The sequence below is a fragment of the Oryx dammah genome, unplaced genomic scaffold, assembly GCF_014754425.2.
Source record: "Oryx dammah isolate SB20612 unplaced genomic scaffold, SCBI_Odam_1.1 HiC_scaffold_28, whole genome shotgun sequence".
Classification (NCBI taxonomy): Eukaryota; Metazoa; Chordata; class Mammalia; order Artiodactyla; family Bovidae; genus Oryx; species Oryx dammah.
Genome location: NW_024070212.1, coordinates 90,177,598 through 90,193,981, shown reverse-complemented (window position 1 = coordinate 90,193,981; position 16,384 = coordinate 90,177,598). Strand labels below are relative to the sequence as shown.

Below are 16,384 nucleotides of genomic sequence, written 5' to 3'. Positions count from 1 at the left end.
GTGTGCCTCGCACACAACTGTTTTCACATTCTGCTCCGTAGTAGTCATTCTTGTCCATCTCAGCCCCTTGAGGGCAAGACGGGTGTGCTTATTTCTGCCACCACCACCACCTGCTTCTACATTTTCTGCTGTGTTTTGCCTCTGCTCCTTTCCTGACACATCTCCCATCTGTAGGACCCTGACCTCCACTTTTTCATTTGACACCATTCTTCCTCGGAGAAGCTTTCCATGACCCCCACAGCATCCTATGTTCTCTTCCAAACAGCAATTAAGTCCTGTGTGACTTAGCTTGTGCCTCCCCTCAAATCTGACCTTATGACAGCCTCCCCCACCATCTGTGCTCTGGTACATTGGCCTTCTTTTAATTCCTTGGGGAAAAAAATGAAACAAACTCCCACTCTTCTCAAGTACTCTGCACAGGCTGTTCTTTAGACTTGAACTTTCATGCCCTGTACTCCCAGATAGGATGATCAAGGAAGGCCTCTGGAATGATGTGAGATTTGAGCAGAGCAAGGGAATGAGTCATATGGCTATTTGCAGTAAGAATGTCCTAAGCAGGAAGATGGCACAAAAGCCCTAAGTGTACCTGGTGTCTAGGAGGGACAGTGATGAGGCCCATGTGGAGAGGCAGAAAGAAAGGGCTAGAGTAATACAAAATGAAATCGGAGGCAGAGGAGGCCTAGATCCTGAGGGCCTCCTAAGCACAAAAAGGGCTCCACCTTCCACTTCCAGTGAGATGGAGCCACTGAAAGGCTTTGGAGGAATGGCATGATCTGACTTGGTTTAAAGGACTACTCTGGATGCAAAACAAAGACTGCAGAAAGGTAAGGGAAGATGTGGGAAGACCTGAAGGAAGGGAAGGGCTATAATCCAGACAAGAGGTGATGATGACCTTGAGCATGGTAGGAGAATGGTAGAGGCGGTAGGCAGTGGTCAGGTGCTGGATGTATTTTGAAGATGGTGTTGACAGTATTGGCTGATAAAGTGGATTTTGCTTCAAACATTTTTTCTTTTCCTTAGGTAGGAATAGCATAGGTTGTGATGCCTGGGTTCAAACTCTTCTTTACCACTTACTATAACCTTTAGGCAAATGAGCTAATTTTTCTGTACCTTAATTTCCCCATTGGTAAAATAGGGAGAGTAAAATAACTACTTCATAAAGTTGACATAAGGATGAAAGGATTTATTCGTAAAGCACTTAAAACAGTTATCTGCCATTTAGGAAATACTATGGGCTTCCCTGGAGGCTCAGACGGTAAAGAATCTACCTGCAAGGTGGTAGATTCAAGTTCAATCCTTGTGTCAGGAAGATCCCTTGGAGAAGGGAATAGCAACCCACTCCAGTATTCTTGCCTGGAGAATTCCATAGACAGAGGAGCCTGGAGGGCTATAGTCCATGGGGTCACAGTGTTGGACACAACTGAGTGGACACACACACGCGTGTGCACACACGTGCGTGCAAGTGATTACAAGACAAAATGAGCATTCATCAATCCCTAGCTTATGTCAGGCTCTGGGCTGAGTTATGAACTTTTCTTTCATTACTTTAATAGTTTGGTGGTTTAGTTGTTAAGTTGTATCCGACCCTTGCAACCCCATGGACTGTAGCCTGCCAGGCTCCTCTGTCCGTGGGATTTTCCAGGCAAGAGTACTGGAGTGGGTTGCCATTTCCCTCTCCAGGGGATCTTCCCAACTCAGGAATCGAACCAGGGTCTCCTGCACTGCAGGCAGAGTCTTTACTAACTGAGCTACGAAGGCTAATAGTTTGTAGATATGTATTTAAAAGATCATTTAACAAAAGAATGTCTCCCTCACTAGACTGAGGGCTTTATAAAGGAAGACACTGACTATTCACTCTTTTACCCTGATAATGAGAACAATGGTCAAGAAAGACTTATTGATTTAATGAAGGAATGACCTGATTATGTTTCATCATAATAATCGTTTTATACTTTCATCTACTCAGCAGTGTAAAAAAAAAAAATCCCCTTTAACTTTTGATCTTGTGTACCTAGTAGAGTTCTAAGCACAAATAGGTGCTCAATAAATGCATGTTTAACTAAAGCAGGAACTCTATAAACAATTTCTGTAATCTGCACTAAATTTATGATATTACCAACCTAAAGGGCTATTTGGCAAAAAAGAACAGCTAATACGGACAAATGGAATAACCTGTTGTGGCAAACATTCTTTTATGAAGACGTGTGAAATAATCTTCTTTAATATATGTGCCAGTATACGAACCGAAATCCATTGCGTTTACTACAGAAACGCTAATCATAACAGGTGGACACTCAAATGATGTACCTTCAAACTGCAAGTCATCTACCGTTGCCATTCAGTCAGTGGGTCGTCTCCCAATTATTAGGAAGATAATTTGCAGAGGTCTAAAAGAAAAAAATAAATACACTTCATAGGATACCATAATACAATATCTGCAAACATCTTATTTAAGGGTTAGAAATGGTGTTGCTTTCCCTTGTGTCCTTTTTAGTGGGATTTGATAGGTTTATACAAAGATAACCATTTAGCATCAGATACTATCAAAAATGTTATAAAGAAATTAAGGGGGGGTGGCGAACAGGGGTCCATTGGCTCCATCAAATCTCACTTATAACGTGGGTGTTTAAGGGCCGAGTGCAGCCTGGAGACGGAAGGATGAGAAAGGGGAGGCAGGGATTTGATAGAGATGGCTATGAGGGCAGTGAAGAGCAAAGGCCGTCAGCCTAGCCCGTGGTTAAGGACACAGGCTCTGGGGGTGGACAGACTTGGGTTTGAGTGCCGACTCTGCTGCTTCTGGCTGTTTTGACTATGGGCTCCTCAGCATCTGTTTCCTCACCTGTAAAATGGGTTTATAATTGTATCTACTCACACGATGTTGGGTGCCATTAACTGAGACAAGTGGGTGTGAGGCGCTTAGTGCGCAGCGAAGCAATCAGTAGGCGTTAGAGCAATGGGAACCCTGCACCCTGGAGCCCCCTGAGCCCAGGATGGTCCGGGAAAGAGCTGCCCAAGACGCACGGGCGGTGCTTTAGGAGGGGGAGCTGGGCCGCAGCGACCCAGGCGGGTAGATCCCGGGGTCTTTCAGTCCCAGGCCGGCCCCGCAGACCCCGCTGCCTCACCTCGGGGCCGCTCGGAGTCCAACCTGTCTCGGTAAGCCTGGGGCCTCAGATTCTCCGCGAAAGCTCTGGTCCCACCGAGTTGCCGGAAACCGGAGATCCGGGGGGCAAACCTTCTCCACCTCCTCCGGGCAGAGCTCCGCCCCCTTAAAGAAACAGCAGCTCCCGGAGACATCACTTCCCGAGACCTCAACAAGCGGCAACGTCCACAGTTCACTCCCTCAGCCACCCACCTAAGGGCGAAGATCGGGTTCTTAAAGAGGCAGGTGGCCCGGGGCGGAGCGATGGGGATGCTGAGAGGGTCTGCTTTGGCTCACCTCGCTCCCGGGGTCAGGGGTAGGGGAAGCAGAGAATTCGCTAGGGTGGGGTTTATATTTCGTTATATCTCTTTTCTTGTTGAAATATAGAACAGCTTAAGGAAAGACAATTGTAAAAAGGAAAAAATACCATCAATCCTCCCATTCTTGGCCATTCTTAAAATATATATATATTTATTTACTTATTTTAAAAGTCTAATTAACCAGGGAGGGAGATGCAAGTCAATTACTTTTTGAGTGGTTGAATGCCCATGATCTGGGTCAGGAGGATGTCTGTTCATAGAGACACCTCCGTATGTGTGTAATTTGTTTCTTCACTCCTGCAACGGTCTGCCTTATGGTCTCTGGGCAGTGAGAGGTGTTACCCCTGTGTCCCCCGCACAGCAACTGATCAATGCCTTGACTACCACAGGAGTCCAGTAAGCGATGAAGTTGCACTGAGTGATCTGGTGAGAAACATTTTGCCCCTGCTCCCAGTGTTTGCTTGGTTAAGATATACACATCCCTCAGATATGGGTACACTTTGTTCCTCCTAGGGAACGCCCTCCTTCGCCTCTGAGGATTTCTTTTGCTCTCATAGCGCCCTGTATTTGCCTAAATCGCAGCAGTTGCTATTATTTGCCCATCTTTGCGGGCCTGTGAGTGACTTGCAGGGAAGGATCAGGAATGATTCTGGTCTCTGGGTCCTCAGGGCAGCCCAAAATCAGGGACACGATATCTGCTCACCAAAGGTTAATTATAGAGTGATCGAGTTCTGACTGTCTTAGCAGCATAAGCCAACATCACTGCCCACACAAGGTGGAAGCTGTGACTTTGGCCTCACTATGCTGGGCCTTCACAATCCATTAGAATGACTTACATCTGACTGATGGGCTTCTCAGGTGTCACTCGTGGTAAAGAACCTGCCTGCCAATGCAGGAGACATGAGAGACACAGGTTCGATCCCTGGGTCAGGAAGATCCTGACTAATGAACACACACACACACGCACAGTGTATTTACTGGACTAACCTTGTGATTAGGCTTTATACATGCAGCTCTTTAATTCTCTGAACAATCCAGCAAGCTCAAGGAGACTATCCTCATTTTCTAAAGAGAAAAACTGAGGTCATGTATATATGTGTAGGTTACTTTGGTTGAATAGGTACCAGGAAATAGGTACCAGGAATGCATCACAACACACAAACTCATACGTGTAAGTGTTTCAAACACCTCTTATGCCCCATGTCCGACCCTCTTGGCTGCACCTGCTGCTAATTTCACCACCACAGACCTTATTCCAGCTTCAGCAGGTATAACCTAAGTGGCCATCACCTCAAGTCCCATATCAAGGCTCTGTCATGGGGTCATGGGACTGTGGGAATGGTTCAGCAATGGTTCAGCCCAGAAGTGCGTAAGTGGGGAGCGGTCTACGCCTCATGGGACAAATCTTAGACCAATGCAATCAGTAATTGAGTACATGTTTCTCTTTTTCCTCTCAGATGGACTCTCCTCAGATATTTCATACAGCTTTCAAACTGGCTTGCAGAATCAAACAACCAAATGCCCTTAGCAGTGGCCAGTTTGATAATGCAATAGCTCTCCTTCCCGCCCTGTTCTACAACTCTCGTCCTTCACTCCTGGTCCTTGGACTCACACTTGCAACAAAGTACTCCCATGAGATAAGGAACCTACACTGCGGCCTGTCGGTACCAAGAGTGGTCCCAGAAAGCAGCCCTCAGGATAGAGTTTTGGAATCAGACCGCTCACCAGTCAGATGGCAACAACAACCCCACAGCTATGTTGGAAAGAGGTAATAATACATAGACTGTATATTTCTCCTCTTGGAAATAGAAATAAATTTGCAGTGATATATTAATTATAATGATATGTAAGTTTTGGCTAAAAATGAAACAAGCATCAAATGTAACTGTACTGGTTTAACTAAAACAGCAGTTCTCAACTGGGGACTATTTTGCTCCTAGGGGATATTTGGCTATGCCTGAAGACATTTAAAAAATAATTTTATTGGGGTACAGTTGATTTACAATGTTGTGTTTGTTTCAGGTGTACAGCAAAGTTATTCAGTTATACATATACTCATTCTTTATCAGATTCTTTTCCCATATAGGTTATTACAGAATATTGGGTAGAGTTCCCTGTGCTAAACAGTAGGCCCTTGTTGGTTACCTATTTTATATATAGTAGTGTGTGTATAATGGCACCCCACTCCAGTGCTCTTGCCTGGAAAATCCCCGGGTGGAGGAGCCTGGTGGGCTGCAGTCCATGGGGTCGCTACGAGTTGGACACGACTGAGCAACTTCACTTTCACTTTTCACTTTCATGCATTGGAGAAGGAAATGGCAACCCACTCCAGTGTTCTTGCCTGGAGAATCCCAGGGATGGGGGAGCCTGGTGGGCTGCTGTCTGTGGGGTCGCACAGAGTCGGACACGACTGAAGTGACTTCGCAGCAGCAGCAGCAGTGTGTGTATGTTAATCCCAAGCTCCTAATTTATCCCCCCTCACCACATTTCCCCTTTGGTGACCATAAATTTGTTTCCAAAATCTGTGAGTCTGCCTCTGTGTTGTAAATAACTTCATTTATATCATTTTTTAAAAGATTCTGTGTGAGTGATGTCATACGATATTTGTCTTCCTCTGCCTGATTTATGAAGTTTTTTTTCCTTTTTTTTTAAAGTTATTTTATTATTCTTGTTGTTACTTTATTTCTTTTTATTTTTTGGCCACACCTCACAACATGTGAGATCTTAGTTCCCTGAGCAGGGATGGAGCCCGCGCCCCGTGCAGTGGCAGCGCAGAGTGTTAGCCACTGGACTACCAGGGAGGTCCCATGAGGACATTTTTGATTGTCACCACTTGTGGGGTGTTACTGGCCAGTGTGCTTCTAAACATCCTACAGTGCACAGGATAGCCCCTCACAGCAAAGAATTATCAGAATGCCAGTGGTGTCAAGGTTGAAAAAATCTGACCTCAAAATGTTCATATTTCCTTAGCTCGTTTGTCCAAATACATATGGTAAGGAAGGGGAGCCCAGCTGATGCTATTTAGACCTCGACTGCTCCCTAGGTGGCGCTAGTGGTAAAGAACCTGCCTGGCAATGCAGGAGACCCAAGACTAGGGCTTCATCCCTGGGTGGAGAAGATCCCCTGCAGAAGGAAATGGCAACCCACTCCAGTATTCTTGCCTGGGAAATCCCACTGACAGGGGAGACTGGTGGGCTACAGTCCATGGGGTTGCAAAGAGTCAGACACAACTGGGCAGTGGACGTACACACTGCTCTGAGCGGGGAATGAACCAGTGAGAGATAGAACCCACCCCACCCTCACCTAGATAGAATGGAGGAAGAATGAGGGAAGAAGGGAAACTGAGGAGAAAGCCTTGCTGTGATGGACAGTGTCTGGGGTGGAGGGACCGTCTGAAAAATAGGAGCCTTGTTAGATGCTGCACACGACCCAACAGAGTCCGTTCAGTTCAGTCGCTCAGTCATGTCCGACTCTTTGCGACCCCATGGACTGCAGCACTCCAGGCTTCCCTGACCATTGCCAACTCCGGAAACTTGCTCAAATTCATGTCCATAGAGTTGGTGATCCATCCAACCATCTCATCCTCAGTCGACCCCTTCTCCTCCTGACAGAACCCACTGATTTTCCACAAAGAGGAAAGCTGGCAACCACACAACTAAGCCATGCTCTGAAAGTGTCTCTAACACCCCTGAGTGACATCCATCCCAGGGAGAAAGCTGCTGGCCCTTGCATTATTATCTCAGGATGATGCAATGTTACAGAATTGCCACTCATTATTTTGGCAAATGCACTGTTTTTGTAGAGTGAGCTGAGTCAGGTCAAATAAAACCAAGACCTGAGAACGGAGCTTTCCAAAGGAGATACCAGACTGGTCACATACTGACAGTTCTCTGGAACCGGGGCTTTTTGAAGGGCTCCAAACCTATTCTTCCCTTCCAGTGGTTACTAAATTCTTAAGTTTCACAACAACCATGGTTGCAAAGCTAAATTTTTCAAGGCTGCCTTGGAGCTGGGAGAGGGGAATAGCACTAGAGCAAATTAAAACACCACAAAGCTCACTGTTCTTACCAAGATTCAGCAGTTCTTATTAAATAGACGCTTCTCTGGTGATCAAAAAACCTTTCTTTGGTTAATTTACAGAACACTGAAAGAAGCTGATTTTGACAATTTCTGCCATTGTCCTCATGCGTTTTGAAGTGGATTTTCAGAGATTCTTACTCTTCTAGTTCAGAAGGGCTTCTAACTCATTTATATTAAATGCATTTTTTTATATATGGAGACACTTCAGTCATCTTTTTTCACTTTAATTACCTCCATGACTCTTTTATATCTTCTTTCCGTTCTTTCACTAGCTACTTTTTCTTGCTAGTTCAAAGTTATACATTCATTTAATTTTATTTTGGTTGTTGCTTTTAACTCATTTTATTTTTTCTTATCAGCTTTTTAAGCTTTATATATATATATATACACCATGCTATTGAACAAGTAGCTCCTAGTCTGCTGTTTAACATATTCCCCCAGTCTTTAATTCAACAATTGTGTATTTGTTTCCTAAAACTTCCATTTGACTCTTTAAAAAATCATTCTGGATAGCCTATTAATGCTTTTTTTTTTTAATCCAGGAAGGCAAATGATTTAATAGCTTGCTAGTGGAAGCTGATCTTTGCTGTCAGGGTACACCAGGGTGCCTGTGCTTAGCTGTTCAGTCATGTCTGACTCTTTGAGACCCAGTGGACTGTAGCCCAACAGGCTTCTCTGTCCATGAGGATTATCCAGGCAAAATTACTGGAGTGGGTTGCCATTTCCTTCTTCAGAGGATCTTCCCAATCCAGGGATCAAACCCAGGTCTCCCGCATTGTAGGTGGATTCTTTATCTTTTTAGCCACCAGGGAAGCCCATGAATGCTTTAAACCTTTAATACGTAGTTGTATTGTAGTTATTTAAATAGTTTTTATTGATAATTCTAATGTCTGAAATTCCCGAAGATCTAAATATTGCTGTTTCTGTTGATTCTCACTCATGGTGGTTTGTGTGTTGATAATTTTTGTGAGCTCATATTAGTTTCATCCTCGTCTGTGTAAATTCTCAGCATCTAAGTATGTTGTCTCTCCTAAAAAGTTCTACTTGACTCTATTTTAAAATACTTTTTTGGCTGTGCTGCAGGGCATGTGGGATTTTTAGCTCACCAGCCAGGAATGGAACTATGCCCCCTGCATTGGAAGCATGGAGTCTTAACCACTGGACTGCCAGTGAAGTTCTGGCTCTTTTATCAAAAGTACATGGCCATTTTTAACACCAAGATACAGAGGATACTTCAGAGATGCATTGCTCTTGCATCTTCCAGAAGCAAGAAAATCTTCCAGAGTCACTGCTGATAAAGGATCACTTTGATATCCTTTTAGGAGTCTCCATCTTAATACAGGAATCTCGGAATCAGCTGTCCTATTCTACAGCTGGTTCAGAGCGTAGATTCACCAACACAGAGCTTGCAATGGCGCTTCCCCTCAGGGCTTCTCTAACTTTTGTTAAACTGTTTGTCCAGGACTGTTTTACCCAGTTCCCTGTTTTGCTTTTACCCAATGATATTAATTATGTGCATGTATTACATATGTGTAAATGCTTGGGGATTTTCCTTTAACTCTTATGAAAGTGAAGTGAAGTCACTCAGTCGTATCCAACTGTTTGTGACCCCATGGACTGTAGCCTATCAGGCTCCTCCGTCCATGGGATTTTCCAGGCAAGAGTGCTGGAGTGGATTGCTCTTTCCTTCTCCAGAGAATCTTCCCGACCCAGGAATCGAACCCCAGTCTCCCACATTGCAGGCAGATGCTTTACTGTCTAAGCCACCAGGGAAGCCCCAACTCTTATGAAAGCAGTACATTAAAATAGTTATTTCATGAAATAGCTAATTGTTTAGTGAGCAAAAGTCTGACATGCTGCCAGAAATTAGATTCTCAACTAACTTTTCTATTATTCAAAATTCCAAGTATGCCCACACAAAATAAGAACAATATGATGAAATCCCACACACCATCACCCATATTTACTTACTGCAATTTTTCCATTGATCCCCCTTTTTCTTCTTTCTTTTTATGATTTTGTGAGGTCACTTTTAAAACTTAAACACATTTGTTTTGAAGAGAAACTTGCATTGACTCCATGGAATGGAAAACCATGATCTCTTGCTAGTAATAGAATGTAACTATGATAATAAAATGAAAATCAAAGTTATTAAAAATTAAGAAATAATAAGATATAAAATTAATAATGAATTGATTTATGCAAATACATACCTGGAAGTTTTCCAGTGAGGATAAAGGAACAGCTTGTGATCAATCAGTAATGAAGATATATCAGACTCATTACTATTCATTTAAAATAAGGATTAGTTTGTAGAATAATAAAATGATTCTATCTTCTGGTGTTGATGCTATAGCACCAAGAATCCCAAATCCTAACACATATCTGCAATTGGAAAGGAAAGGCAAAACATACTTAACCACTTTGTAGATTTCAATTATACATATTTATACCTTTAGAAGAAAAGTTATGACCAACCTAGATAGCATATTGAAAAGCAGAGACATTACTTTGCCAACAAATGTCCATCTAGTCAAGGCTATGGTTTTTCCAGTGGTCATGTATGGATGTGAGAGTTGGACTGTGAAGAAAGCTGAGTGTGGAAGAATTGATGCTTTTGAACTGTGGTGTTGGAGAAGACTCTTGAGAGTCCCTTGGACTGCAAGGAGATCCAACCAGTCCATCCTAAAGGAGATCGGTCCTGGGTGTTCTTTGGAAGGAATAATGCTAAAGCTCGGAGAAGGCAATGGCACCCCACTCCAGTACTCTTGCCTGGAAAATCCCATGGATGGGGGAGCCTGGTAGGCTACAGTCCGTGGGGTCGCGAAGAGTCGGATACGACTGAGCGACTTCACTTTCACTTTTCACTTTCGTGCATTGGAGAAGGAGATAGCAACCCACTCCAGTGTTCTTGCCTGGAGAATCCCAGGTACAGGGGAGCCTGGTGGGCTGCCATCTATGGGGTCGCAGAGAGTCGGACACGACTGAAGCGACTTAGCAGCAGCAACAGCAGCAGCAGCCTTTAGTATAGTATAATCTGCCTCCAGATGAACTGCTGGTTCCTGTGCATCCCTTGTGCTTTCCCTTCTATCTTTGCTGATGCCCTTCCCCTCCATCGCCACCATTCCTCATCAGCAGGGTCTGCTCTCAGGCCTCCCCTGGGACACCAGCTCGGATCCCTACAGCTCTCCCACTCTCCCTTCCTTCTCAACTCCTGGATCTCTGCCTGGACCTCTCCTGGGCACTGATCCTTCCTACCCAGCACTTGGCTGCCCAAGCACAAGTGTTATCCTACTGCCCAGGCGGGGGCACCTTGGGACACGGCTGTGGAAATCCCAGGGTATGAACACAGCAAACAGAGGAGAGAAGGTCCCTGAGGTTATTGACTAATCTAGTGTTTTTCAAAGTGTGTTCTTTGGGAACCAAATCCCATAGATATGGTTTACTAGATAATGTTCCCTGGTCAAAATAATTTGGGAAATCCTGCATAGTATACTCTCCTCTGGGCTTCCCTGGTAGCTCAGCTGGTAAAGAATCCACCTGTAGTGCGGGAGACCTGGGTTTGATCCTTGAGTTGGGAAGATCCCCTGGAAGAGGGCATGGCAATCCACTCCAGTATGCTTGCCTAGAGAACCCCATGGACAGAGCAGCCTGGCAGGCTGCATACCATGGGGTCACAAAGAGTTGGACACGACTGAGTAACTAAGCACATACCTACTTTGTAGGTATAAACGATTGTCAGCTTCCAAAGTGTTGGTTGATATACCACTGAAAATAACAGAATTACTAAAGGTTTGAAACTTTTATAGGCCGCTTGTGTAACATGGTGTATTGGCAATCCACCCCAAGGTTCAGCAATTTGTAGGAAGTCTCAGAGAACTTATCATATAGCCATATTCATATAGCTGAGCTATAACAGTGAAAGTATACAAGACAAAATCAGTAAAGGGAAAAGGTACACGAGGTCAAAGTCCAGAGAAAAACAGGAAAAACTTCCCAGGGTCCTCTCCCAGTGGAGTCACACAGGACACACTTAACTCTTCCGGCAACAAGTTGTAACAACACATGTGAAATATCGTCTATCAGAGATCAATACCCAAGGTTTCTAATGGAGGTTGGTCATACCCTGTCTAGCATGTACCTAAATTTCAGATTCCCAGAAGGAAACCAGGTTTTTCAAAATACCTAAAATGTGGAAGGAAACCAAGTGTCCATTAACAGATGAAGGGATAAGCAAAATGTATTATATACATACAATGGAATATTATTCATCCAAAAAAAGAAGGAAATCCCATAACATACTACAACAGGGAAGAAACTTGAGGACTATGCTAAGTGAAATAAGACAGTCATAAACAGAAAAATGCTATGATGGTTACACTTACATGAAGCACTTAGAGAAGTCCAAATCATAAAGACAGAAAATGTAATGGTGGTTGCTGGGAGCTAGCAAGAGAGGGGAATTGAGAGATACTGTTTAGTGAGTATTGTTTCAGTTTCACAAGATGAAAGGACTTACGACAATGACTGGTAGGATAACTTACATGGAATATTCACCAAGATAGACAACATCTGGGGTCATATAACATACATTAAAAAATATTTTAAAAAGTCATATATGCTTTGAGACCACAGTGGAATCAAACAGAAAAATACTTGGAAAACTCCAGGATACCTGTAGATTAAACAGAACACTTCTAAATAACACAAGGCTAAATAAGAAACCTCAGGAGAAGGATGGGACGAATTGAGAGAGTAACATTGAAACATGAACACTACCATATGTAAAACAGATAGTCAGTGGGAATTTGCTGTGTGACGTAGGGACCATCTGGATGGTCTCAACACCATATTACTATCTCAGGCTGCATACTAGGGTAGATTCTAGCATGGGGAAGGCAAGCAGAGCACAGACTCCAAGGACAGGGGAGAAGGTGCGGAGCATCTGATTGCCCAAGTCCAGCTTACAGGTTAACCAGTAGTCATGCCCTCTCAGTGATCTGCAATATCCCCTCTCACCACTCTTTCAACATCATACCAAAAGTTCTAGCTAATGCAATAAAAGAAAAGGAAATAAGTGTGTACATATAGGGACAAATAAATAAAGCTGTCTTTGTAGATTACACAGTTGTTTATGTAGAAGATCTGAATGAACTGACCAAAAAACTACTGGAACTAATAAATGATTATAGCAAGTTTTTAAGATACAAGGTTACTACACAAAAGTCAATTGCTCTCCTATATACCAGCAATTGCCAACATCTGCTGGGTCATTGAAAAAGCAAGAGAGTTCAGAAAAACATCTATTTCTGCTTTATTGACTATGCCAAAGCTTTGACTGTGTGGATCACAATAAACTGGAAAATTCTGAAAGAGATGGGCATACCAGACCACCTGACTTGCCTCTTGAGAAATTTGTATGCAGGTCAGGAAGCAACAGTTAGAACTGGACATGGAACTACAGACTGGTTCCAAATAGGAAAAGGTATACGTCAAGGCTGTATATTGTCACCCTGCTCATTTAACTTCTATGCAGAGTACATTATCAGAAACGCTGGGCTGGAAGAAGCACAAGCTGGAATCAAGATTGCCGGGAAATATATCAATAACCTCAGATATGCAGATGACACCACCCTTATGGCAGAAAGTGAAGAAGAACTAAAGAGCCTCTTGATAAAAGTCTTTCACTTTTATGGAAGAGAGTGAAAAAGTTGGCTTAAAGCTCAACATTCAGAAAACTAAGATCATGGCATATGGTCCCATTACTTCATGGCAGATAGATGGGGAGACAGTGGAAACAGTGTCAGACTTTATTTGGGGGGGAGCTCCAAAATCACTGCAGATGCTGACTGCGGCCATGAAATTAAAAGACACTTACTCATTGGAAGGAAAGTTATGACCAACCTAGATAGCATATTAAAAAGCAGAGATATTACTTTGCTAACAAAGGTCTGTCTAGTCAAGGCTATGGTTTTTCCAGTGGTCATGTATGGATGTGAGAGTTGGACTATAAAGAAAGCTGAGCACTGAAGAATTGATGCTTTTGAACTGTGTTGTTGGAGAAGCCTCTTGAGAGTCCCTTGGACTGCAAGGAGATCCAACCAGTCCATCCTAAAGGAAATCAGTCCTGAATATTCATTGGAAGAACTGATGTTGAAGCTGAAACTCCAATACTTTGGCCACCTGATGTGAAGAGCTGACTCATTTGAAAAGATCCTGATGCTGGGAAAGATTGAGGGCAGGAGGGGAAGGGGACGACAGAGGATGAGATGGTTGGATGGCATCACCAACTCAATGGGCATGAGTTTGAGTAAACTCTGGGAGTTGATGATGGGAGGCCTGGCATGCTGCAGTCCATGGAGTCACAAAGAGTCAGACATGACTCAGTGACTGAACTGAACTGAACTGATACCAGCAATGAACAATTGGAATCTGAAATTAAAATCATAATACCTTTTACATTAGCACTCCCCAAAATGAACTACATAGGTATAAAAATAATAAATATGTGGAAGATTTATACAAGGAAACCTATAAAACTCTGATGGAAAGAAAGCAAGGAAGAGCTAAATTGAGAGATATTCCATGTTCATGAATAGGAAAATTCAATGTTGTCAAGATGCGGATACTTCCTAACTTAATCTGTAGATTCAACACAATCTCAACCGAAATCCCAGCAAGTTATTTTGTGGATATTGACAAACTTATTTCAAAGTTTATACAAAGAGGCAAAAGGCCCAGAATAGCCAGCCCAATATTGAAGGAGAAAAACAAAGTTGAAGGACTGATGCTACTGGACTTCAAGTCTTTATAGAGGTCTTTATAGAGACCTAGCAGTCAAAAGAATATGATATGGACAAAAGAATAGACAAATAGATCAATAAAAAGAAGAGAAAGTCCAGAAACGGATCCACACAAATATAGTCATCTGATTTTTCAAAGGGCCCTGCTATAATTACCTAATCACCTCACAACAACACCACCTCCAAATACCATCATTAGGGATTAGGTTTCATCGTATGAACTTTGTGGGGATACAAACATTCAGTTATTTATTCATAACTGCCAAAATTTGGACAGATAAATAAACTGTGGTATATATCCAGATCATGGAATATTATCTAACGCTAAAAAGAAATGCGCTATCAAGTCTTGAAAAGACATGAAGGTTTCTTACATGCATATTCCTAAGTGAAAGAAACCAATCTGAAAAGACTACATACTGTATGATTCTAGAACTATATGATGTTCTAGAGAAGGCAAAATTATGGAAATACTCAAAAGATGAATGGTTGCCAGTGGAGAGAGAGAAATGAACAGGTGGAGCACAGAAGATTTTAGGACAGCAAAACTATTCTTTATGATACCATAATGGTGAATACATACATCACGTATTTGTCAAAAACCCATAGAGTATATGGCATCAAGAGTGAACTCTAATGTAAGCTGTGGACCTTGGGTGATAAGGATTTGTTAATACAGGTTCATCCATGTAACAGATGTACCACTCTGGTGGGATATGGTTATTGCAGAAGGCTGTGAATGTGTGGGAGCAGGAGGTATATGGGAACTCACTGTACTTTCTGTTGATTTACTGTGAATCTGATACTGCTCCCAAAATAGCCCATTTAAAACAAACAACGATAAGAAAAAACAACTGACACCAGGGATAAAGATTGCTTTGTACCTGGCAAAATGCTATATACACAGGAGATTAATCATGGCTTGAAGAGGCAAGTGCTTGCACTTTGTGGGCACAGCAAGTGGTATTTGCACTGAGATGCTCAGGAAGAGAACATCTTTTGGAGCCGGTTTTTCTTTCTTTAAATAAAGTTAGTGGGCTGCTGGCCAAGGTTGACACCTTTTTGAAGGCGACAACCACTTTCATGTCATTCCCCCTTCTATCCTAACACACAGGTACATAAATGCCTCAGGAGGCTAAACTTAGACGCTTTGTGAATTAACTCCTTAGGGATTACTAACAGCAGAATGGACCTGAGGCCACTTCCCTTCTCTGGGTCTCAGCTTCCCTGCTTAAAAAAGAAAGTGGTTTCAGAGGTTTTCTAAACAGTTCTCACAGTTCTGAGCTTTCTCACAGTTCTGAGCTTCTGTGACTCTTCTCTCTTTCTCTCATGAGCCATGCACTCTCTGGCTTGAAGTTCTCTGGATGTGTGGTTCTTTCCACCAGGACCACTGACCCCACTGGGCTGTCTACTGCTTGCTCTTCTGTATTTCGGAGAAGGCAACAGCAACCCACTCCAGTACTCTTGCCTGGAAAATCCCATGGACAGAGAAGCCTGGTGGGCTGCAGTCCATGGGATCACTATGAGTCGGGCACAACTAAGTGACTTCACTTTCACTTTTCACTTTCCTGCATCGGAGAAGGAAATGGCAGTCCGCTCCAGTGTTCTTGCCTGGAGAATCCCAGGGATGGGGGAGCCCAGTGGGCTTCCGTCTATGGGGTCGCACAGAGTCGGACACGACTGAAGCGACTTAGCAGCAGCAGCAGCAGCTTCTGTATTTCTGGTTTCAGCATAGACATCACTTGCTTGGGGAATTCCTCTTGACCTCTCTAAACAGAATTAGCTGCCCCCTCTCCATGCTCCCAGTGCCCCCATTTAACCTTCCTCTCTGTACTTAGTACACGGAGGATACTCTTCTCTCCACTTGACCCTTCCGGGCTCTGCACTGCACCCAGCTAAGAGCAACATTGTATTTATTCCTCTACCCTCAGTGCTGAGGGAAGGAGCAGGCCCAGTTTCCTTGGGATGTCAGCTCAGTCTCTACCTTGAGAGCTTCCAGACCCAAATCCTCTGGGCAGGGCTAGGCCTCCAGAAATTCACAA

General features: G+C 43.4%; 1 protein-coding gene across 2 annotated transcripts in view; it reads right to left on the bottom strand.

Annotated features, from left to right (window-relative positions):
* YIPF1 (Yip1 domain family member 1) overlaps positions 1-9,677 on the bottom strand; it is a 42,493-nt gene extending 32,816 nt beyond the window's left edge. The window contains exons 1-3 of one of the 2 annotated variants that reach the window (XM_040231093.1): positions 9,511-9,677; positions 3,123-3,352; positions 2,308-2,387 (exon numbers count right to left, since the gene is read on the bottom strand). In XM_040231093.1, the coding sequence (XP_040087027.1) occupies positions 2,308-2,338 (31 nt within the window). In that variant the 5' untranslated portion in view covers positions 2,339-2,387; positions 3,123-3,352; positions 9,511-9,677. The remainder of the gene's footprint in view (positions 1-2,307; positions 2,388-3,122; positions 3,353-9,510) is intronic. The other variant, XM_040231094.1, reaches the window with a different exon arrangement.
* Between the last annotated feature and the right edge of the window lie 6,707 nt (positions 9,678-16,384).